The sequence below is a fragment of the Xyrauchen texanus genome, unplaced genomic scaffold, assembly GCF_025860055.1.
Source record: "Xyrauchen texanus isolate HMW12.3.18 unplaced genomic scaffold, RBS_HiC_50CHRs HiC_scaffold_52, whole genome shotgun sequence".
NCBI classification, from domain to species: Eukaryota; Metazoa; Chordata; class Actinopteri; order Cypriniformes; family Catostomidae; genus Xyrauchen; species Xyrauchen texanus.
Genome location: NW_026266489.1, coordinates 34904 through 60960, shown reverse-complemented (window position 1 = coordinate 60960; position 26057 = coordinate 34904). Strand labels below are relative to the sequence as shown.

At 43.3% G+C, this 26057-nt stretch overlaps 1 protein-coding gene across 1 annotated transcript; it reads left to right on the top strand.

Annotated features, from left to right (window-relative positions):
• On the top strand, window positions 1-26057 carry LOC127642221 (uncharacterized). The gene is made up of 4 exons (XM_052124889.1): window positions 1-12; window positions 337-354; window positions 9317-9426; window positions 24801-26057. The coding sequence occupies exons 3-4, from the start codon at window positions 9320-9322 to the stop codon at window positions 25702-25704; spliced, it is 1011 nt and encodes a 336-aa protein (XP_051980849.1). The 5' UTR covers window positions 1-12; window positions 337-354; window positions 9317-9319; the 3' UTR covers window positions 25705-26057.

Here is a 26057-nt window from a genome sequence, read left to right as displayed (position 1 = left end):
CTCTCAATCATTGTAAGTACACTGCTGCTGTCCACACTCATGTTTTCAGAAGTCAACAGTCTCATGTTAATTTTTTTTTAATTAAATTCAAAATTCAAACATTTAAAAAAAAAAAAATAATCTGAAATAATATCAGGTAATCCTGTTTTTTCAAAATATATATAAAAAAATGCTTTTAAAAATAAAAATGAGTTTTCAAGAAAATAAATAAATACAATCCTCATAATTTTTCCAACATTATTCCACAAACTAACACTATTCATATCATGTATACACACTTTTTAAATGGGTTTTATTCATGGATTAATTCTTAAGAAGCTGTTTTGTTTCTTAAAGGTGGCAATATCAATCGAGGTAATGATGATAAATAAAACCATTGATGAATCAGATTACACTTTGTCACTTACTCAAGGTTGTGTCGATGTACTGACACTAGGGGTCGCTCCTGGGAGCCAATGAGGAAAGGCCAATGAAAATTGGTGAGTGGAATTTGCATGCCACTCCCCTGGTCATACGGGTATATAAGGAGCTGGAAATGCAAGCCACATTCAGACAAATTCATAGCCGAGTGGTTGTATTCACTGAGCTGAATTACTATCAATTCATCTCTGAGTCCAGTAAAGTTGTTGGTTTTATAGCGCATTACAGCGGTTCTCCCCCTCTTGCACTGGTTGAGTGCAGAGAACGCCCCAGGGTGCTTCAGCAGCCTAAAAGAGTATACAGTCAGGTCCATAAATATTGGGACATCAACACAATTCTAATCTTTTTGGCTCTATACACCACCACAATGGATTTGAAATGAAACGAACAAGATGTGCTTTAACTGCAGAAAGATGTGCTTTAACTGCAGACTTTCAGCTTTAATTTGAGGGTATTTACATCCAAATCAGGTGAACGGTGTAGGAATTACAACAGTTTGTATATGTGCCTCCCACTTTTTAAGGGACCAAAAGTAATGGGACAATTGGCTGCTCAGCTGTTCCATGGCCAGGTGTGTGTTAGTCCCTCATTATCCCATTTACAAGGAGCAGATAAAAGGTCCAGAGTTAATTTCAAGTGTGCTATTTGCATTTGGAATCTGATGCGGTCAACTCTCAATATGAGATCCAAAGAGCTGTCACTATCAGTGAAGCAAGCCATCATTAGGCTGAAAAATCAAAACAAACCCATCAGAGAGATAGCAAAAACATTAGGTGTGGCCAAATCAACTGTTTGGAACATTCTTAAAAAGAAAGAACGCACCGGTGAGCTCAGCAACACCAAAAGACCCGGAAGACAACGGAAAACAACTGTGGTGGATGACCGAAGAATTCTTTCCCTGGTGAAGAAAACACCCTTCACAACAGTTGGCCAGATCAAGAACACTCTCCAGGAGGTAGGTGTATGTGTGTCAAAGTCAACAATCAAGAGAAGACTTCACCAGAGTGAATACAGAGGGTTCACCACAAGATGTCAACCATTGGTGAGCCTCAAAAACAGGAAGGCCAGATTAGAGTTTGCCAAACAACATCTAAGAAAGCCTTCACAGTTCTGGAACAACATCCTATGGACAGATGAGACAAAGATCAACTTGTACCAGAGTGATGGGAAGAGAAGAGTATGGAGAAGGAAAGGAACTGCTCATGATCCAAAGCATACCACCTCATCAGTGAAGCATGGTGGTGGTAGTGTCATGGCGTGGGCATGTATGGCTGCCAATGGAACTGGTTCTCTTGTATTTATTGATGATGTGACTGCTGACAAAAGCAGCAGGATGAATTCTGAAGTGTTTCGGGCAATATTATCTGCTCATATTCAGCCAAATGCTTCAGAACTCATTGGACGGCGCTTCACAGTACAGATGGACAATGACCCGAAGCATACTGTGAAAGCAACCAAAGAGTTTTTTAAGTTAAAGAAGTGGAATGTTATGCAATGGCCAAGTCAATCACCTGACCTGAATCCGATTGAGCATGCATTTCACTTGCTGAAGACAAAACTGAAGGGAAAATGCCCCAAGAACAAGCAGGAACTGAAGACAGTTGCAGTAGAGGCCTGGCAGAGCATCACCAGGGATGAAACCCAGCGTCTGGTGATGTCTATGCGTTCCAGACTTCAGGCTGTAATTGACTGCAAAGGATTTGCAACCAAGTATTAAAAAGTGAAAGTTTGATTTATGATTGTTAATCTGTCCCATTACATTTGGTCCCTTAAAAAGTGGGAGGCACATATACAAACTGTTGTAATTCCTACACGTTCACCTGATTTGGATGTAAATACCCTCAAATTAAAGCTGAAAGTCTGCAGTTAAAGCACATATTGTTAGTTTAATTTCAAATCCATTGTGGTGGTGTATAGAGCCAAAAAGATTAGAATTGTGTCGATGTCCCAATATTTATGGACCTGACTGTATTTCCCTTCTAAAAGAGTGGCACTCACGGAGAGCATGTCCACTCTGGTGGTCCAGCAGCTCCACCTTTGGCTCAACCTGGTCAAGTCAAAGGAGGCTGACAAGGCACTACTCCTTGATTCCCCCTGTCTCCCAGGTTGGCCTATTTGGCGACACCATAGAGTATTTCGCCCAGCAATCCTCAGGTGAGTCAACAGCGTCTCGAGTCGTTGCGTGCCACTCATATCCTGGGCTACCTCAACAGCACAGCGGATGCACTGTCACAGCAGGTCACGCTCAGAGAGTGGAGACTCCACCCTCAGGTGATCCATCTGATTTGGAGTCGATTCGTTCAAGCACAGGTAGACCTGTTCGCTTCCCGGGAATCCTACCACTGCCCGCTCTGGTACTCTTTTACTGAGGCTCCTCTTGGCACAGACTCTCTGGTACACAGCTGGCCCCTGGGGATGTGCAAATATGTGTTTCCCCCACTGAGCCTACTTCCACAGACGTTGTGCAAAGTCAGTGAGGATGAGTAGCAGGTCCTCTTAGGGGCTCCTGATTGGCCCAGCCAGACTTGGTTCTCAGAGCTCACGCTCCTCACGACAGCCCCCCTGGCAAATTCCCCTGAAGAAGGACCTTAATCCTCAGGGACGGGCCACCATCTGGCACCCGCAACCACACCTCTGGGACACGGGACACGGAAGACTTAAGTGGCCTACCCAGGGGCGCACTTTTGTAGGGAACTCAATCGTCCCCCCCACTTTTTAGATTTTTTTATTTTTTTTAAGTATTCTTCTTATTATTAAAACGTCTAATGTAGCATAACCTGAGTTACATTCACTTATTTGTCTACTTTGACAACCATCATGAGGCTACCAGCATTGGTCCACTATAGGCTGCTATTCAATGCCCCACCATTCTTAGTTACTGTTGGTAGGCATGCCCTGTAAAGTCTTTTTGAATGTTAATCCAAACACAAATTACATAAATAACTTGTCAATAATAGTTATGAGCCTAAAAGTTGAGAATTTTTGCTCACAGTTTGCCCCCCCCCCCCTTAATAAATCTCTCCTGCGCCACTGGGCCTGCCACCTGCAGTGTTAGACACAATCACTCAGGCCAGGGCTCCCCGACGAGGCACCTGTATGACCTGAAATGGCATCTGTTTACTAAGTGGTGTTCCTCCCGATGCGATGTTGGATCAGACGGCTGTCCCCCTCCACCTTGAAGTAGACGGTAAGTATTTGGGGAAGCACGACTTGATCGTCAGGTTCCTGAGAGGTGCGAAGAGGTTAAACCCCCACAGTCCACACCTCGTTCACTTGTGGGACCTCTCTGAGGTCCATCGGGGCCTACGGGGAGCTCCATTTGAGTACTCACTGAAATTACCGGCCAGGTTGAACTGCGATGCACCTCACTGACCTCTGCCTGCATCACCTCGGCCTATTGATGGACTACACTCTTGAAATGGAATACATAGACTATTAATTGCCAAAAAACCCTTCATCAGTCAATTAACAAGGACAATTGCATCTATGTGAACTTCTGCAGTTAATATAGGATGGACTTTAAAGACATTTACATTTATTAATTTGGCAGATGCTTTTTATCCAAAGAGGAAAACAGTGAATCATCTTAAGGAGACAGTGGTACGAAAAGTGCCATACTACAAAGTTTCACTAGCATCAGAATAGTATACAAAACAGATTTAAGTGCAACAATCATTAATCTTTTTTTTTTGTGACTGGTGAAGTGGTCTTGGAAAAGATGTGTTTTTAGCCATTTTTTAAGATACAGAGTGAGTCAGCTTCACGGGTGGATTTGGAAAGGTCATTCCACCAACGTGGTATGATGAAACTGCATGTATGGGAAAGTGTTTGGTGCCTTTTGTGTTGGTACGACAAGGCGACGTTCCTTAGCTGACCGCAGGCTTCTGGCGGGAGTGTAGTTCTGAAGAAATTATTTTAGGTATGCTGGAGCAGACCCAGTGAATGTTTTGTATGCAGCATCAGAGCCTTGAATTTAATACGTGCATCAACCAGCAGCCAGTGGAGAGAGACAAAGAGTGGTGTAACATGTGCTCTCTTTGGTTCATTAAAGACCAGACGTGCTGCTGCATTCTGGATCATTTGGAGAGGTCTAATAGCACATGCAGGAAGGCCTGCAATGAGAGCGTTACAGTAGTCCAGTCTAGTTATGACAAGGGACTGAACAAGCAGATGTGTGGCATGTACAGAGAGGGAAGTTTTTATCTTCCTGATATTTTAGAGTGTAAATCTACATGATCTTGCAGTCAAATGATCTTGCACATTTGAGATGTGGTCTGTGAAATTTAGCTTGTTATCGATGGTTACCCCTAGGTTTCTGACCATTTTGGAAGGTGAAACTGTAGTTGGACGCAGCTGCACGGTGATATTGTGTTCAACAGCAGGGTTGGCTGGAAAGACGAGGAGTTCAGCAGGGTATACCGCTTGCAAATCCCCTCCCTTGAGGATGACCCGGCACCGCCCTCTGCCCTGTCACAGTCCTCCCTCGTTCTCTCAGGCTGGGGAGCCCCTGGCAAGACGTACATCCCCACCCCTCCTTCCCTGGGGGAGGGCGTGCCTTACGCCCCATCTACCAGCAGGTCATCCCCGCCTTCCTGGATATGGGAGGGGATGGGGGAGGGAAACAATGATTAAAATAGGGGGTATTTCCTGTAACAGTTTAGTAACCCTATCAAAAAAAACACTGTAAAATTTAAAAGTGAGGGAAAAGGCCAATGCGGAGAGAGAGAGAGAGAGAGCGAGAGGGAAAAAAAGTTACTTGCCGGTTCTCCGATACGCCATAGCTTGGTCCTCGGCCACTCCTCCACCCTCTAACGGATGGCAGCAGCAGTCCCCCGGTGGACGAAAAGCCTGCCGTGTTCTCGGGGAACATAAGGGGTCTCCCCTGGCAGCGGTTCTCCCACTACAGGCTGTCGGCTGGGAGCCCCTCTGCGCTCCCGGCCCTCTCTTGACCCCGGCGCGTTTAGCAGCTGGTAGGGGTCTCCCCCCGCCCCTGACAGCAGCCCTGATCGCTCCAGGTGGTCGGCAAGGAGCCCCTTCTCCCCTCGTGGTTGGCGGCCGTTCCTCCACTTCGAGGTGGCCGGGCTACTCCGTCCCCTGCATATGGGGGGACTACTACTAAAATATAAGACTCATGCAAAAACCAAGCTGCATGATGAACTGCAGGAGGCGCTATGCATACTCTGCTTGCTGTGGAGACCAGGCCTCCAGTCCTCGGCGTCACCTGATGCCGGTGGCCGGGGGAGAGGAATTTATAAGCGGTGTGCGAGAAAGCGGAAGCTCGGCAAGAGGGAGGTGGTCCATGCTAGGCTAAAAACAAACCCTAGCCGGCCGGCTCTCCCGTCTATCCTGCTCTCAAATGTTTGCTCCCTGGACAATAAACTGGACTATATCCGACTCCAGCAGGCTACGCAGCATGAGTTTAGAGACTGCTGCGTCTTTGTTTTCATGGAGACATGGCTCAACGACAGAGTTCCGGACACCACCATTCAGCTAGACGGGCTCGCCTCGTTTCGTGCCGACAGAAATACAGCTCTCTGCGGTAAGACTCGCGGTGGTGGTTTGTGTGTTTACATCAACATGGAATGGTGCAATAACTCTATGCTAGTCTCTAGCTACTGTTCATCGCTGTTGGAGCTTGTGACTGTTTGATGCAGACCTTTTTATTTCCCACGGGAATTCACCACTGTTTGCATAACCAGAGTTTACATTCCGCCCAGCGCTAACACTAAGGAAGCACTCTGTGAACTGTATGGGGCTACTGGGAGACCTCAGTCAGTCCGGATCGGGAACAGCATCTCCACCACAACCACACTGAGCACTGGGGCCCCCCAGGGCTGTGTGCTCAGTCCACTGCTGTTCACTCTGCTGACTCACGACTGTGCAGTAATGCACAGCTCGAATCACATCATCAAGTTCGCCGATGACATGACCGTGGTGGGTCTCATCAGCAAGAATGACGAGTCTGCATACAGAGAGGAGGTGCAGCGGCTAACGGGCTGGTGTAGAGCCAACAATCTATCCCTGAATGTCGACAAAACAAAATAGATGGTTGTTGACTTTAGGAGAGCACAAGGTGAACACTCTCCGCTGAACATCGACGGCTCCTCTGTGGAGATCATCAAGAGCACCAAATTCCTTGTTCACCTGGCAGAGAACCTCACCTGGTCCCTCAACACCAACTCTATCACCAAGAAAGCCCAGCAGCGTCTCTACGTTCTTCGAAGGCTGAGGAAAGCACATCCCACCCCCATCCTCACTACATTCTATAGAGGGACTATTGAGAGCATCCTGAGCAGCTGCATCACTGCCTGGTTTGGGCAAAGCCCTGCAGAGGATAGTGAGGACAGCTGAGATGATCATCGGGGTCTCTCTTCCCTCCATCAAAGACATTTACAAATAACACTGTATCCGCAAAGCAACCAGCATTGTGGACGACCCCACACACCCCTCACACAAACTCTTTACTCTCGTGCCATCTGGCAAGGGGTACCAAAGCATTCGGGCCCTCACGGCCAGACTGTGCAACAGCTTCTTCCCCCAAGCCATCAGACTCCTCCCTACTCAGAGACTGGTTTGACACAGTTGCACTTTAATTATGGTCACTTTATAACTGTCTGCTACCTCAATAACTGCTATTTGCATAGAACACTGTGGCGGAGGGCGGGGCCTGGTAGTGATCCTACACACCCGGTCCCGTATTAGGCTAATTATGCCTCTGTGAGGGTCGACTGCAGAGGATCATGCAGGAGAGAGAGATCGTTTACGGACATGTCCGTCATGTGTGTGTTTATGTTGTCTTAAGTTTCTCATTAAACTATTATTTATATTGAAAAGCCGGTTCTCGCCTCCTCCTTTCCATTGATCCTGTTACACTGGTGCCGGAAACCCGGGAAGGAGGAGGGATATGCCGTAGTAGAGTTCTCACCACTACCGTCCACACCAACGGAGCAGCCGCAGCCATCTGCCGGGGGACGAGGAGCCCAGCCGCCTGAAAGAGTACGATGGCCGCCGACCGCAAGGGAGAAGGGGCTCTTAACCGACCGCCTGGAGCGGTCAGGGCTGCTGCCAGGGGCGCAGGAGTCGCCTACCGGCCGCTGAAACGCAACGGGATTTAAGACCACCGACCGCAAGCGGGAAGGGGCTCACTGGCGACCGCCTGGAGCGGGAGAACCGCTGCCAGGGGCGAGGGAGACCCCTTATGTTCCCCGATAACGCGGCGGGGCATTCCAGGGGCTGGAGGACTGCCTCTGATCCGCCCAGAGAGGCGTGGATTCGTCCGATAGAGGGTGGAGGAGTGGCCGAGGAACAAGCTGCGGTGTATCTGAGCTATTAAATAGTCCACCACACTGCAGCCCGAGCAGAGCTGAAGGTGAATCTTCCTAGAGAGTCTCCTCTAGTCCGGCCATTTAAAATGTGCACATCCCTCCCCCTGCTAGATTACATCATTCTTCCTCTTGCACTATTATGAGACAGAATTAATGATTGCAAGCATATAAAAATTATTCTTTGTCAGTGTGAGAAATATTAAATTGTACATGCTGTGTTTAGTTTGACATTAGTTTGACATCTAACAATACAGATCTACCCCAACCAGAAACCATGGGTTAACCGCGATGTTCGCGCGGCACTCACTGCGCGGACCTCCACTTTTAATTCTTCACCGCCCACAACTGCAAAGCCCTGCAAAGGGTGGTGCGAACTGCCAGAAACATCATCGGAGGTGAGCTTCCCTCCCTCCAGGACATATATACCAGGCGGTGTGTGAAAAAAGCTCGGAGGATCATCAGAGACTCCAGCCACCCGAGTCATGGGCTGTTCTCACTGCTACCATCAGGCAGGCGGTATCGCAGCATCAGGACCCGCACCAGCTGACTACATGACAGCTTCTTCCCTCAAGCAGTCAGACTGTTGAACACTTGATCTATCAGGATCAATAATTAGCACTGCACTTTATTCATCTATAATCTCACACTGGACTGTCAACATATTCTCCTCAATTCAACTACTTATATATATTTCATATACTCTTACTTATTGTATATTGTGTATTCTATATTGTGCGTATTGTTTACTGTACATTGTATATAATTATTGTGTTGTGTAAGTATGTGTACATTTGATATGTAAATTGTGTTGTGTAATTATGTGTACATTTGATATGTAAATTGTGTTGTGTAAGTATGTTGTTTACTGTAATTGGTATATGTCTCGTCACTGTCATGACTGCTATGTTGCTCGGAACTGCACACAAGAATTTCACCTACTGTTGCACTTGTGTACATGGTCGTGTGACAATAAAGTGATTCGATTTGATAACTGTGTATGTATCTGTCTGTCTGTGTGCTAACCACAGAAGAACACCACACGCTCTAATAGTCCATGATGCTGTTAGTTTCTCTTATCTTATCCTCTTTTGGAATGTTCTGTGATCTAACGAGCACATACTCCTTTCTCGTGAGCTAAATATCTTAAAATATTGTCCCGATGTGTGCAGTTATGCCCCAAAATAAGTTCTTGGAGTTTAATTTGAGTCATTTACCAAATAAGGTGCATGTCTTTTGAAAACTAGCAACTTAATTCCTGGTTTCTATCAAAGTTCTATGGAATGCTTCATGATGTCGCATCAGGAAAAAAAAAAGAATTCTCAGAATGTTGTTACATTTCTACACTGGTAAAATATAGAATATTAAAAACGTTCTTATTTTTCCCCGTGTGATGTCAAAAAATGCTGCATATGATTTCTTGGCAGGGTGCAAGTGTCCCAAATTTGCATGCCTTGGGCAGGGTCACAGTGCAGATATAGAGCATAGGACACTGCTATTTATACAGGCTACTATAATCTAATGTTTTATATGATTATAATCTCTCTCTCTCTCTCTCACTCTCTCTCTCTCAGGGGATGTCTCTTCTTCTTCCCCTCCTATTTCTGTGGGGCCTGACTGCACCAGTGGAGTCTATTCTAAACCCACAGAAACTCCAAAATATCTGGACATACATCAGCAACACGTGAGTGCCACTCCCTTTCTCAGTGTTCAGTACAGACAATAGAGCCCCTCACTTTCTCAGTGTTCAGTACAGACAATAGAGCCCCTCCCTTTCTCAGTGTTCAGTACAGACAATAGAGCCCCTCCCTTTCTCAGTGTTCAGTACAGACAATAGAGCCCGTCCCTTTCTCAGTGTTCAGTACAGACAATAAAGCCCGTCCAATTCTCAGTGTTCAGTACAGACAATAGAGCCCCTCCCATTCTGAGTGCTCAGAACAGACAATAGAGCCCCTCCCTTTCTCAGTGTTCAGTACAGACAATAGAGCCCCTCCCTTTCTCAGTGTTCAGTACAGACAATAGAGCCCCTCCCTTTCTCAGTGTTCAGTACAGACAATAGAGCTCCTCCCTTTCTCAGTGTTCAGTACAGACAATAGAGCCTCTCCCTTTCTCAGTGTTCAGTACAGACAATAGAGCCCCTCCCTTTCTCAGTGCTCAGTACAGACAATAGAGCCCCTCCCTTTCTCAGTGTTCAGTACAGACAATAGAGCCTCTCCCTTTCTCAGTGTTCAGTACAGACAATAGAGCCCCTCCCTTTCTCAGTGCTCAGTACAGACAATAGAGCCCCTCCCTTTCTCAGTGTTCAGTATAGACAATAGAGCCTCTCCCTTTCTCAGTGTTCAGTACAGACAATAGAGCCCGTCCCTTTCTCAGTGTTCAGTACAGACAATAGAGCCCGTCCCTTTCTCAGTGTTCAGTACAGACAATAGAGCCCCTCCCTTTCTCAGTGCTCAGAATAGACAAAAGAGCCCCTCCCTTTCTCAGTGTTCAGTACAGACAATAGAGCCTCTCCCTTTCTCAGTGCTCAGAACAGACAATAGAGCCCGTCCCTTTCTCAGTGTTCAGTACAGACAATAGAGCCCCTCCCTTTCTCAGTGTTCGGTACAGACAATAGAGCCCCTCCCTTTCTCAGTGTTCAGTACAGACAATAGAGCCCCTCCCTTTCTCAGTGTTCAGTACAGACAATAGAGCTCCTCCCTTTCTCAGTGTTAAGTACAGACAATAGAGCCCGTCCCTTTCTCAGTGTTCAGTACAGACAATAGAGCCCCTCCCTTTCTCAGTGTTCGGTACAGACAATAGAGCCCCTCCCTTTCTCAGTGTTCAGTACAGACAATAGAGCCCCTCCCTTTCTCAGTGTTCGGTACAGACAATAGAGCTCCTCCCTTTCTCAGTGTTCAGTACAGACAATAGAGCACGTCCCTTTCTCAGTGTTCGGTACAGACAATAGAGCCCCTCCCTTTCTCAGTGTTCAGTACAGACAATAGAGCCCCTCCCTTTCTCAGTGTTCAGTACAGACAATAGAGCACGTCCCTTTCTCAGTGTTCAGTACAGACAATAGAGCCTCTCCCTTTCTCAGTGTTCAGAACAGACAATAGAGCCCCTCCCTTTCTCAGTGTTCAGTACAGATAATAGAGCCTGTCCCTTTCTCAGTGTTCAGTACAGACAATAGAGCCCGTCCCTTTCTCAGTGTTCAGTACAGACAATAGAGCCCCTCCCTTTCTCAGTGTTCAGTACAGATAATAGAGCCTGTCCCTTTCTCAGTGTTCAGTACAGACAATAGAGCCCGTCCCTTTCTCAGTGTTCAGTACAGACAATAGAGTCCGTCCCTTTCTCAGTGTTCAGTATAGACAATAGAGCCCGTCCAATTCTCAGTGTTCAGTACAGACAATAGAGCCCGTCCCTTTCTGAGTGTTCAGTACAGACAATAGAGCCCGTCCCTTTCTGAGTGTTCAGTACAGACAATAGAGCCCCTCCCTTTCTCAGTGTTCAGTACAGACAATAGACCCCCTCCCTTTCTCAGTATTCAGTACAGACGATAGAGCCCCTCCCTTTCTCAGTGTTCAGAACAGACAATAGAGCCCCTCCCTTTCTCAGTGCTCAGTATAGACGATAGAGCCCCTCCCTTTCTCAGTGTTCAGAACAGACAATAGAGCCCCTCCCTTTCTCAGTGTTCAGTACAGACAATAGACCCGCTCCCTTTCTCAGTATTCAGTACAGACAATAGACCCCCTCCCTTTCTCAGTGTTCAGAACAGACAATAGACCCGCTCCCTTTCTCAGTATTCAGTACAGACAATAGACCCCCTCCCTTTCTCAGTGTTCAGTACAGACAATAGACCCGCTCCCTTTCTCAGTATTCAGTACAGACAATAGACCCCCTCCCTTTCTCAGTGTTCAGAACAGACACTAGAGCCCCTCAATAGACAATAGAGCCCCTCCCTTTCTCAGTGTTCAGTACAGACAATAGAGCCCCTCCCTTTCTCAGTGTTCAGTACAGACAATAGAGCCTCTTCCTTTCTCAGTGTTCAGTACAGACAATAGAGCCCGTCCCTTTCTCAGTGTTCAGTACAGACAATAGAGCCCCTCCCTTTCTCAGTGCTCAGTACAGACAATAGAGCCCCTCCCTTTCTCAGTGTTCAGTACAGACAATAGAGCCCGTCCATTTCTCAGTGTTCAGTACAGACAATAGAGCCCCTCCCTTTCTCAGTGTTCAGTACAGACAATAGAGCCCCTCCCTTTCTCAGTGTTCAGTACAGACAATAGAGCCTCTCCCTTTCTCAGTGTTCAGTACAGACAATAGAGCCCCTCCCTTTCTCAGTGTTCAGTACAGACAATAGAGCCCGTCCCTTTCTCAGTGTTCAGTACAGACAATAGAGCCTGTCCCTTTCTCAGTGTTCAGTACAGACAATAGAGCCCGTCCCTTTCTCAGTGTTCAGTACAGACAATAGAGCCCCTCCCTTTCTCAGTGTTCAGTACAGACAATAGACCCCCTCCCTTTCTCAGTGTTCAGTACAGACAATAGACCCGCTCCCTTTCTCAGTATTCAGTACAGACAATAGACCCCCTCCCTTTCTCAGTGTTCAGAACAGACACTAGAGCCCCTCAATAGACAATAGAGCCCCTCCCTTTCTCAGTGTTCAGTACAGACAATAGAGCCCCTCCCTTTCTCAGTGTTCAGTACAGACAATAGAGCCTCTTCCTTTCTCAGTGTTCAGTACAGACAATAGAGCCCGTCCCTTTCTCAGTGTTCAGTACAGACAATAGAGCCCCTCCCTTTCTCAGTGCTCAGTACAGACAATAGAGCCCTCCCTTTCTCAGTGTTCAGTACAGACAATAGAGCCCGTCCCTTTCTCAGTGTTCAGTACAGACAATAGAGCCCCTCCCTTTCTCAGTGTTCAGTACAGACAATAGAGCCCCTCCCTTTCTCAGTGTTCAGTACAGACAATAGAGCCCCTCCCTTTCTCAGTGTTCAGTACAGACAATAGAGCCCCTCCCTTTCTCAGTGTTCAGTACAGACAATAGAGCCCCTCCCTTTCTCAGTGTTCAGTACAGACAATAGAGCCTCTCCCTTTCTCAGTGTTCAGTACAGAAAATAGAGCCCGTCCCTTTCTCAGTGTTCAGTACAGACAATAGAGCCCCTCCCTTTCTCAATGTTCAGTACAGACAATAGAGCCTCTCCCTTTCTCAGTGTTCAGTACAGACAATAGAGCCCCTCCCTTTCTCAGTGTTCAGTACAGACAATAGAGCCCGTCCCTTTCTCAGTGTTCAGTACAGACAATAGAGCACCTCCCTTTCTCAGTGCTCAGTACAGACAATAGAGCCCCTCCCTTTCTCAGTGTTCAGTACAGACAATAGAGCCCCTCCCTTTCTCAGTGTTCAGTACAGACAATAGAGCCCCTCCCTTTCTCAGTGTTCAGTACAGACAATAGAGCTCCTCCCTTTCTCAGTGTTCAGTATAGACAATAGAGCCTCTCCCTTTCTCAGTGTTCAGTACAGACAATAGAGCCCGTCCCTTTCTCAGTGTTCAGTACAGACAATAGAGCCCGTCCCTTTCTCAGTGTTCAGTACAGACAATAGAGCCCCTCCCTTTCTCAGTGTTCAGTACAGACAATAGAGCCCGTCCCTTTCTCAGTGTTCAGTACAGACAATAGAGCACCTCCCTTTCTCAGTGCTCAGTACAGACAATAGAGCTCCTCCCTTTCTCAGTGTTCAGTACAGACAATAGAGCCCCTCCCTTTCTCAGTGTTCAGTACAGACAATAGAGCCTCTCCCTTTCTCAGTGTTCAGTACAGACAATAGAGCCTCTCCCTTTCTCAGTGTTCAGTACAGACAATAGAGCTCCTCCCTTTCTCAGTGTTCAGTATAGACAATAGAGCATTACAGTAGTGCTGACAGCATGAAACAAACACATGAAGTATATGTCAGAAATCTGCAAGATGCAAACAGACTTGAGATATATTCCATAATAGATAATAAACAGACTTCACTACAGTTGAAATGTGATGCTGAAATCTAAGAGTAGAATCAATTCGAACAGTTAATGGGGGGTGGGGGCTGCCAAAGGTCATTGGTTGTGGGATTTGTTTTTGGTTGTCACAGTGCTCATAACTATGACACTAGATGGTGACACCCATTGTAAGTCACCCTGGATAATAATAAAGATAATAATAGATGGTGCAGGCAGGTGATACTAACACTGAAATATGTCTTCTATTGTCTGGAACTCAACCATCTTGTCATTTGAACATAAACCCTAAAAAATGTTCATACCCAAAGTAAAAAAAATATATCTTGTTATTTATATTATAATTAGGACTGTCGATTTAACGTGTTAATAACGTGCGATTAATTTTACCAAAAAATTATGCATTAAAAAAATGTATGTAATTAATCAAATGCCCCTGGACCAGAAGAGTCCTGAGAAATGCTTGTAGTACCACCTGTTTACTCCAGGGGGCAGTAAGTGAAACTTCAGCTGTGTGAGCAACACTCAGTTTATACAGTGAACAAACACTTCAGCAGAACAACACAAACATGAGTTACATTCTTGTGTTCAAAACACTTGAAGGAGCGCAAATCTGAACTAAGAGATCTCAAGATGTGTTTAAAGATTGAGTATTAAACTATATTTAATGACACGGTGAACTAATAATGTATGTTTATGACGCAACACACGCATGTCTGACGCAGGTGTAGATTAAACAAGCCCTCATAATAAATCTCTGATTGACGGATTCACTTGTGTAATGGATTACTGTGAACTGTGTGTCAATGATTGACTTCTGATCAATAATATGGTAATAATCAATACATTGTATTCTAAAGACGCTTTATATTGTTTTATTAATGATGAACTCTTCTGACACAAGAATGTAATGCATTTTAATTATCTAAATATATATTTTTATTATATATATATATATATTATATTTAAAGATAACTATGTATTATTAATTCATCATTATATATTGAGTTATTGTTATATGAGGGGCTTTCTCAGCAAATATTTGTATATGTGATTAATCAATCAGGACACCATGTAATTAATTTGATTAATATTTTTAATCGATTGACAGCTTTAATTATAACTCTTAGTAGTATTGGAGTTTGTTTGAACTGATGTCCATGTTAATAGAAACAGATATTCATGTAAAAACTAAACCAGATGTACTGAGAGAAATACATGTTCATGTAAAGTTGAGTTGGGGCAGGTTGTCACATGTAAATCCTATAGGAAGAACAGTTATATGATGACATATTACACATGTTTTGTCCTCCGGTTCTGTGGAGGCTGTGAAATGTTCAACATTTCAAATATATAGAGGTCTATATTTATTATTAACACTTAAAAAGTAAAAATACACTTTTTCTGTCATTGTACACAATACAAACTTTATTCCAAATATGACATTTAGATAATTATTTGTTTTATTTATTTTTAAATAAAGTTATGGTGAAATAAAAAACATAAATTTGTATCAGAAGAGTTATTCTTCAATATAACGAGGAACAGAACCTCACAGAATGTCCCAGATTGAAGAAAATAATAAAGAGTAAAAAGTGTGACAACCAATCCCGCTCTCCCCTGCTGTATTAATGTGTATATATATTTTCTCTCTCTCTCTCTCTCTCTCTCTCTCTCTCTCTCTCTCTCTCGGCATGACTTGTACAGTATTGCCAAAGCATTGGCCATTACATAGGCAATGAACAAATAATCAATAAAATTAATCAGTGAACAAATGCATGAATACATTTATATATAAAAAAAAAACAACTTTTGAACCAACATTCAGACCTTAGTTTTGTCCACTGGCTGACTCTCGTAGTTTGTGGCAGGCTGTTACATACTTTGCTGCTGTTATGATTGAGCTGGAGTTTTCTCCCAAAATATAATTTCATTTATCTGAATTTGGTAATTCCATAAAATTTGGTTCTAGTTGTTGGAATCTAGTGAAATAGTCCGATCTAATGCTGTGATAGTGATCACAGTGTATGAGGAAGTGTTCTTCTGTCTCCACCAGAACACAGTCTCTGCTCTCTCTCTCTCTCACACACACACAGACACACACACACACACAGTCTCTACTCTCTCAGCTGCCACCTCTGCCGGTGCCGTCCTCTCTCTACAGCCAGACAGTGGGCACTCTCTCTCTCTCTCACACACACACACTCTCACACACAGTCTCTCTCTCTCTCTCACACACACACACACACAGTCTCTGCTCTCTGGGCTGCCACCTCTGCCGGTGCCGTCCTCTCTCTACAGCCAGACAGTGGGCACTCAGACACTCTCTCTCTCTCTCACACACACACACACACACACACACACACACACACACACACACACACACACACACACTCTCTCTCTCTACAGCCAGACAGTGGGCACTCAGCCTGTATCTGGTCAGGGTCTTTCTCACTTTATGCTTCTTTACACAGCTCAGGTATTCTGCTGGTTTATAATCTCTTTTCAGGTTTAAATAGAGTTCCATCTTTTTTTGTGATTTAGTAGCATCTTTCCAATAGGGAATGTAATTTAGTTTTTGTAATTGTATAATTTGGTTGGGCCAGATAGTGCTGTGCTGGTCTGGCTGTAGTTTGAGCATCAGCTGTGAGAGTGTGCTCGGGGCCGGTTCTGCTCCTGACACACGCGAGGGCTTCGGCCTGGTAAGAGCTCGGGTCACTGCGCTTCAGGTGCTGGTAGAATTTCACAGCTCTTTTTGGATATTGATCAATAGGGGTATTGTCCTAATTCAGCTCTGCAAGAGTTGTTTGGTGTCAGCTCTGTTTACTTTTAGGATGCTTTTACAAATTTGGGTATGCAGAGTTTCGATTTCCTCTTTTCCCATTTTAAAAATCTTGGGTTTTTAGAGGTCCCCATATCTCGCTGCCATACAGAGCAATGGGTTCAATTATTGCTTGTAGGATTTTTAGCCAGGTTTGAATTGGAATTTCATGTGGAATAGTATTTTTGATCATGTAGAAGACCCTCATTGCTTTTGCCTTCAGTTCATTCACAGCCAGATTAAAGTTCCCTGTGGAACTCAGTTTTAGCCCCAGATATGTGTATTCGTGGGTGTGTTGGAGGACTTGGTTTCCTGCTCTAAAGATGGATTTATTTTCCCTACACCTGGATCTATTTTGAAAAATCATTATTTTAGTTTTTGCAAGGTTAATTTTGAGAGCCCACGTTTGACTGAATGTCTCTACGACATCGAGGAGCTGCTGTAGTCCCTCTTTTGTTTTTGACAGAATGACGAGATCATCTGCAAAGAGGAGACATTTCACTTCTGATTGCGTCAGGGTTGGGCCGGGGGCAGTGCACTTATTTAAGGCTTTGGCTAATTCGTTTATATATATGTTAAATAGAGTGGGGCTCAATGGGCAACCTTGTCTGACTCCTCGTTGTTGGGAGAAAAATTCTGTTCGCTTATTTCCTATTTTTACAGCACATGTATTGTTTTTATACATGGTGCTTATCAAATCAAATGTTTTCCCTCCAATCCCATTTTCCAGTAGTTTTAGGAAGAGTCCTTCGTGCCAGATCGAGTCGAAAGCATTCTCAAAGTCAATAAAGCAAGAGAAGACTTTGGATTTATTTTAGTGTACATGTTTATCAATGATCGTGTGAAGAGTGTAAATGTGGTCCGACGTTCTGTGTTTGGGCAGAAATCCAATTTGACTTTTGTCCAGAATTTTGTGGGTTTTGAGAAAGTTCTGCAATCTTATGTTAATAATCGAACAGAATATTTTCCCCAGGTTGCTATTGACACATATGCCTCTGTACTTGTTTGGCTCATATTTGTCTGCTTGTTTAAATATTGGTGTAATTAGGCATTGGTTCCAGGTGTCAGGGAAATATCCTACTTTCAAAACAAAGTTGAATAATTTGGTTATTGCGGTTTTGAATTTGTCGTTGGTGTATTTGATCATTTGGTTTAATATTCCATCAATGCCACATGCCTTGTTGTGTTTTAAAGCATGCAGTCTATCTGTCAGCTCATTTACTGTGATTGGGAAATCCAGGGGGTTCTGATTGTCTTTCATTTTTTCTTTCAGGATTTCTAATTTGGTTTTTAATTCATTTCGAGCAGAATTTGTTTCAGTTGTTTTGTACAGATTTTCAAAGTGTGTCCTCCATATGTTCCCGTTTTGAATGGCCAGTTCTTCCTGTTGTGGCCTATAGAGAGAGTTCCAATTGTTCCAGAAGTTACTGGTGTTTATTGACTCCTCCATTTCTTGAAATAATTGTTCTGTGTGTTCTTCCTTTTGTACTCTTAGAGTTTGTTTGTACAGTCTAAGGGCTTCGTGATATTGATGGCGGAGTTCTTCATTGTCAGGATCTCTGTGATTTGAAAGATTTCGTACTGTAGTTCGGATATTTTTGCACTCACTGTCAAACCACATTTCTTTGGTGTTTTTTGGTTTCCTTTTTGATGATTTCTTTTTCAAATTGCACATGGATGCTGATTGGTGGAATATTTTGGTAATGTCGCTAAGTGCCAGATTTATGCCTAATTTATTTTGTGAATATGTGTTCATTATGAATTTGTCCAATAATAATTTGATCGTTTGACTTTCTATTGCATTTTGATAATTTTCTGTGCTGTTATTTGTCCAATTGTAGGGTGGTTGCAGCTTCAGTAAATCAGAGGGCTGTCTGTGTGATTCATTGCTATGAGTTCGTCTTAAATATAGTCTAATTTTACAGTGGTCTGACAGAGATGTTTGAGGACTGACTGTGAATGCCCTGAGATGCACTGGGTCGATGTCTGTAATGAAGTAATCCACAGAACTGTTGCCCAAGAAGGAATTAAAGGTGTAACACCCAAAAGAGTCTCCCCGTATACGGCCGTTCACTATATACAGGCCCAGTGATCGACAGAGCTCTAGTAGGCTTTTCCCACTTTTGTTTGTTAATTTGTCATAATTGTTTCTTAGGTGGTATGAGGGCAGAGCGTGGCTGGTGTTTGTGATATATTTGTCTCCCTGTGTGTTGACAAAGTCTGGTTCATTTCCAGTTCTGGCATTTAGATCGCCACACATTAACACATTCCCTTTAGTCTGAAAATGGCAGATCTCCTCCTGCAGGATGGAGAAGGTTTCTTCACTGTAATAGGGGGACTCAGCTGGGGGAAGGTATATAGCACACAAGAAAATGTGACGGTCTGTGGAGACAATGTCTTTTTGGATTTTTAGCCAAATGTAAAATTTTCCGATTTGTATAGCTGTGATTGAGTTTATGAGGTGTGCTCTATACCATATTAGCATTCCCCCTGACTCTCTGCCCTGAGTCACCCCTCTTAGTTTTGTCGATGGTAGGACTATTTCCCTAAATCCAACTGGACAGCCAGTGGACAAATCTCTAACATTCCATGTTTCCTGTAGGATTATAATGTCAGAGTTCTCGATTTCTTTTTTAAAGTCTGAATGTTGGCTCTTGATACCAAAAACAGAGGACCTCAGTCCTTGAATATTCCAACACGTGACTTTCAGGGAATATGAGCTCATTAGATAATCACATTTGTTATTTCAAAACAAGACAGACATCAGTATTGACAAATCAAGAAGAATATATTAAATATTATGATCCAAGAAAATAAGTTAAATGTATAAATTAGGTCAAATAAATATACAAAGATATCATGTTCATTTTACATATACATACATATATATATATATATATATATATATATATACATATATATGCATACATATATATACATACACACACATATACTGTTTTTTTTCTTCCTTTTCCTTTTTTCTTTTCCCCTTTTTTTTCAAGAAGAATAAATAATATGAGGTTTCTAAAAATCTGATATAAAAAGAGTATAAAATAAACACATACACATCCATACTTTTTTTTTTTCAAGAATAATAAATAATAGATTTCTGAGAATCTAATTTAAAAGAAGTAGAAATAAAACACACTCTCACACACACACACACACACATTTTCATTTTCCTTACTTTTTTTTTTTTTTTTGTGAGTCACTAACCCATGAGATGTGAGCACAGCAAGGTCAGCATGTGCTGGATGTTTGTGAGGTCTCTGGATGGCGATGAGGCCGGCTGGCTGTAGGGTGTGCTGGGGCTGCAGTGGGTCAGTGATCTGCTGGCTGCTTCAGCGTAGCTCCGGCTGCCCAGCTGCTGCTGCTGCTGTTCACGTGGATGAGAAGGCGAGGGGGCTTCAGGCCTGGTCATGTGGTGTGTTCCAGGGGGAAACACAGAGCCTGTCGTGGGGTTCCTCCTGTCAGAGCTGAAGTGGTGGAGGGGGTGGTGTTTTGAGGGGTGTCCCTGCAGTGGCTCTATGGGATGTCCATGAGGACGCTGTGGTGCGCTGGAGCTGCGGTTGAGTGCGATGTCCTTCAGGGTTTTGGCAAAGATGGGGACTGCCCTTCTGTGGAGGTGGACATGGTCGTACAGGCTGCTGAGATTCAGTGTGGGGTGCTGAGCCAGGTGTACATTGGGCTTTAGGGCACAGTCTCTGGATACTCTAGCATTTATATGCCTGATGGTGTCTGGGTGGAAGTCCGAGCGCAGTAGCAGGGTGGAGAGGATGATTTTGGAGTTGGGGAAGTTGGAGGATGCCTTCTCAGTCACGTTTATGAGAGCTGTAGCTACTCTCTCTCGCTGAGCTCGGAGGTCGTTACTGCCGGTGTGGATGATGATGTGGCTGGGGGAACCCAGCTGCTCTTCACACAAGAGCTCCAGGGCCTTCTGTGTGTTTGGGCACCAAATTTTTTTGACGTTTTTTCTTGGAAACGGTCTCTTTTCATTGATAAACTTGCCATTGGAGTCCATGAGGAGTATAATGTGAGGCTGTGATGGACTGTAGGAGTCTGCTGGAGGAGGGCTGCTGGGCCGGGTCTCTGTGGTCGCTGGAGGAGGAGGCTCCTCTGAGCTCTGCTGTTCTCCTCTCTGTGTCGGCTGCTTCTCCACAACTGACAGCTGTATGTGGGACTCTCTGTCCTCTCTCAGCTTTCTCATCTCCTCCCTCACTACAGACAGCTGATTGCTGTACTCCTCTCCCTGTTTTTTCATTTCTTGAGTTTCTTTTTTAAGCATTTCTATTTCTTTCCTGTAGTCGGCTTCTTTCTCTGTTGGATCAGTCTCCTTCCCTACTCTATGCATCTCCTCTCTCAGCTGCACCAGCTCCAGCTCCATCTCCCTGAACTTCTCCTTCATGTCGCTGATGATGCTGTGTAGAAGGGAGATCTCCTCACTGCCGTGCCTGGACTGCACAGCTGTGGACTGATGGTTGGAGGTCGAGGGGTCTTCTGCACACTTCTGTGCATTAGGGCTGATCTTGTTCAGCTGAGCTTTTTCTTTAATTTGCAGGAAATCCTTTTCAAATTGTTTCAGCTTCCCCTGGATCATTACAGTCCCATTTTTATATAGGTTCGCTGTTATCGTGACATCTGAATCTGAATCCTCCCCTTCTTTAACCCTCTGGGGTCGGCAAACTCACACAAACATGAAACATATGTCTAAAGAAAGCTTAAAATGTCTACTTTTAAATAAAACAATTCAAATGTAAAACAAATATTCTCCTGCAATGTAATCTGTATGAAACAAAGCGATTTGGACGTTTTTTCTGGCACAGCTTCATTATCTGTAATGTGATCCCACCCACCAGCAGAGCGCGCCATTCATACGCTAATGTACTGAGGCGATCAAAGGAAAAGTACACGCCCCCGACTGCGAGATATAATGAAAACAAACACAACTAAACTTTTCTGCATGCTTGTAAACTCCTGGATGTAAGATGAGTTAACAAGAATAGCGGGACTCCGATGAACATTTGTATTTTGAAGAGAGATTTGATGCAGCAGAGGACACAATTTCAGACGAGTAAGTCATTGAGTTTTCATTAGCTGACATTCTATTTTATATACAGATTTTACTTGCGGGACTGTTTCCAGACAGGACTCAAAGTATTGACATTTGAAATATGTCCTAATAGGCAAGTTTTAGTTACATGTAAATTTTGTTATTTACATTGTATGCTGTATGATATAAATATGATATGTAATGTGATATAAAAATAATATGAATGTTAGATTATATTTTAACGTGTTTATGCTGACTCGTTATCATCAACAAAGCTTGTGCTTGCAAATATCTGTTCAGGTTAAATGAGTAAAATGCACTTTAAATATGCCCTAGAAATTCAGCATATTATAATGATTTCTGAAGTAAAATGAGTTCACACAATGTTTTTAACTGTATTTTGGATCAAATAAATCCAGTCTTTGTGAGCAGAAGAGACTTCTTTTAATGGTAGTGTAGGTCTAAAATTAAGTAAAGTTTTATGTAAAGAAAATGTATAGTCAGATTACTTCTTTTAACTTAAAACTTGATTTTGATAATTAAGTCTCCTCACATTCATTCTCTCTCTGTCACATTCCTCATTGATAGCTCAGAGGAGTGGTCTTTGTGTCTTCAGCTCTAAAATTGTCACACAAAAGTTAAATGACTATATTGTTTTGTATGAATGAGTGATCAGGATGATTTTCACATCATTTTGTAGCAAAAACTCTAGGCTACAAGATCCAGTTCTCAAAAGTCTTGTGGACAAATGTTTAGTATGTGATATATGACCTTATTTACCTTACAGTGACTTAAAATTTTTGTTTTTTCAAAAACCACGCATAAACATTATTTTCTCAAAAATACAAACCTGTACACACATGTTGCTCACATATTATTGTAACCCAGTTTGTGCTGAATATAGTGTTATCAGACTTTAGCCATTAATATGTTTTTTATCAACTGAAAAAAGCACAAATGTCAAGGCATGTCAAAACTTCTCCAGGGCCCAAAATACCCTCAGACCCCAGAGGGTTAATCTGTAGTTTCCATCCATTACTGATGCCCTTTCTAATTACTGTGGGGTAATGATGTCTGATTGCTGAGTGCCAGGCTTCTGGGTCTTCTGTATAGAATATGATGTTACTGACCTCTCCATTCCTGTATAGGTCTGAGTACAGGGTTTCTGGATTGTCCTTGAGGAGCTTTTCTTTATGTTTTTTCTTTAGGATCTCATTGGTAGCTTTGGATGGGTATGTTACAGGGATTGATTCTGTCATTTTTCAAATATTCTGACAGTTGCTGGCAGTTTGTTGTTGTTGTTGTTTTATGAATTTTTATATCTACTGGAGTTAGCCTTTATATTGTAGCTTAATTAAATCACAGTTTTTGGGCAAATCTTTCTCCAAAACAAAGGTGGTTGATTGTTGATTGATATTTTGTGTACTCACTTGGAGTTCCTCTTTTCCTCTCTCGTGGCAGTTGTGGGACCTTTAAGCCTTCTGTCTATTGGTTGTCAGCTAGTTGTCTTCTGCTGATTTTTCTTGATCAATTCAATGTCCTTTTGTAGTTAATATGTCGCAGAAGGTCTTATTTTATAGAGTTTTATCAAAACTGATTGTCTGTCTTGTCCTAAAACAACATTTAAAAAGAAAAAAAAAAATCAGGAGCTCATTTACTTGCTGCTGCTGAACGGAATCTCTCTCTTTCTCTCCCCCAGAGGCGTTTCCAGCATTGAAGGACATCCGGGGCTTAGCCCAGACAATTATTTTTTCACACTAGCAACCACTTCCCTGTAGTCCAAAGCTGGTGAGAGGGTATTCTTTGAGTTTTGCTCTGGCTGGGCCTGTTTCTACAGTTCCTAAATCTTCCACTCTAGTACTATCCTCAACATCCTCTCTCCTCCCTGAATCATCTGTGATGCAAAAGAACAGATACAGCACATAACTTATTGCAAATCAGCTTCAAACAACTCATTCATCAAGTGCTACATATGTCAAATTGTGGACCAATACCATTGAAGAAAATGTATTGGGAAGAGCAGATCAGTGGGATTGCCCAAAGATCTATCATGATTCTTGAATTTTCATCTACATTAACATAAAGTCATCACAAAAGAGTTATATTATAGTGAGTAAAGTGAGGTAAAAAAATATTGAATATAAATAATTTATATTTTTTGACATAAATAGTCAAAATGATGTATAAGATCCTAAGTTAAAGCAATACATGAATGACTTTAGTCTAAGTTCATTGACACACTATGGCATCAAACTGTATATAATTCTCATCATCTCTATGAGAATAATTCATCTGTCAAAATCCTTTCATTAGGATCATTGAGATAAACAATGTTTCACTTTTAACTTTCTCTAAAGTAAAGTGACTTATTAATTGTTACCAGTTTCCATGCCTGAATCTGGCAAATCTTTGCTACTCTCTACAAAACCATTTAATCAAATCAAAGTGTATATTTACCACAAACTAATATCACAAAACAAGTCACACATATATTTTATGTTAATGCTTATTGGTTATCATTAGCGAAAACAACACCTGATAAACAAGAAAAGTATGCTCCGAACGGGGCTCGAACCGCGGACTCCGGCGTGAGAGGCGAGCGCGCTTACCTCAGAGCTACCAAGCTGCTTTAGTTTAATGAAGGAAGTTAGAGGCTACAACTCTTGAGGTTTAGCCTACTGTGGGTGAAAGCCAGCTAGATGATGATCTTCAGACTTTAAGGACAAAATCAAATGTGAATTCTTACCCACTGACTTCTTTCGGAAAAATCCCCAAAGCCTCATTTGCTTAATTTTTGCTGTCTTTCCTGCTAATTGCTGTTAACTCGCCACTAAGTAACGTTAGTTGATGTTAGCTCCTCCCCTACCTGCTGCATATTCAACAGAGAGGAAGAAACGGAGTCGCCCATTGGCTACCGACAGCAAAGGAACTTATTCTATAGGCTAGATTATGCCTATGTCTATTTGTACAGGCTGTATGCAGTATGTGCAAAGCCAAAGCACAATGAAATAAGGCAACTTATGATTTCGGGGGTTTACATAGGCTATTGTCCGGTTTCATATTTGTCAGTGAACTATTCAAAATACATTCGGGGCTACACTCAAAACATTCGGGGCTGAAGCCCCGGCAAAATCGGCTGCCGCCGCCTCTGCTCTCCCCTGCTGCATTAATGTATTTTCTCTCTCTCTCTCTCTCTCTCTCTCTCTCTCTCTCTCTCTCTCAGGTATCCAAACATGATGAATGGGAATAATCCCATGTATGCTGTGGCCCTCTCCATCAGTAATGATGACTGTAACGGAGACATTGACCTGCAGACGATTCTCACCGGAAATGGCAATAACATCAAGGACAAGCTGGAGAAAGACATCATGAACAAGCTGGAGAAAGACATCAAGGACAAGCTGAAGAAAGACATCAAGGACAAGCTGGAGAAAGACATCAAGGACAAGCTGGAGAAAGAAGGCGGGATGTACATTGGGGATAGGCTGATGATCGCACGGCCGCTCGAGAACATAGAGCATGCAGAACACCGCCTGCTGACTCAGCTCAAGAAAAAGAAATGGGACACTAACTCCTGTGTCGTCTTCTTTGTCAAGGATTCCCCCTGTACGGAGAAGTGCTTGAATGAGCAGAAGAACAATTACAACATCCTGGAGCTGCTGGAGACCTTCAAAGAGTGGGGGAAAGACAAAAAAGCTTTCCTCTTCCAGGACATCTACTACCAAGACCTGGACAATCGTAAACAACAAGAACTACAAAAACAAATCAAAGACCTTCGAGATCAGGAGTTCAGTGAAACTGTAATCAAACAAAGGCTGAATGTCCATGACATTCCACCTACCCCGCCAACACGAAGCCAACTGCTCAGTGCCTTCCAGAGGATAGAGGAGCATGTGCCATTGTATCGTTGCAACACATACACCACAAAAGGCTGCATCCGCTGTCTGAATGATGAGATATCTCTGAATAATAACGAGTGCTTGTATGGGATGGCGGAAGAGACAGAGAGTGATGCATCATTTCACCAGAGCAGCAGTTCCCAAACAGGGAGTAAAAGAAGTCACAGCCAAAGCAGCACAAATAACCCAAATGAAAAAAACAGGAAAATGTCTAAAAAGGGTGTTTGATGCTGAATGGGCAAAACATTGCCCCCCCCCCCCACATGTGTTTTAAAGGGGGCACTGATGACCTGCTCCCACACAATAACAGCGGTAAACACATTCAGTTGTTACTTGTCTGCTGATAGGGTAGCAGATCCTGTTTGTTCATTGTTTACAGTTACATTTAAGGAGAGGGTTGGGCTTAAGTCTGACCCTTAACCCCTAACCCTTCACCTTGTACCCTAAACAATGAATACACTTCTACCCTATGAACAGATCAGTATCCAATGTGTACTTGTGTTGTTATTAGCTCCCCCTTTAAAATAACACGGGACCCCCGTGCACCTGCAGTCAACACTCTCCAAACTGCCAATGTAAAC

Excerpts from the sequence above, each read along its gene's own strand:
- LOC127642221 (XM_052124889.1), top strand. The coding sequence starts at position 9,320 with ATGTCTCTTCTTCTTCCCCTCCTATTTCTGTGGGGCCTGACTGCACCA. Across the intron at positions 9,427-24,800 it reads TGGACATACATCAGCAACAC|GTATCCAAACATGATGAATG; the intron begins GTGAGTGCCACT and ends TCTCTCTCTCAG.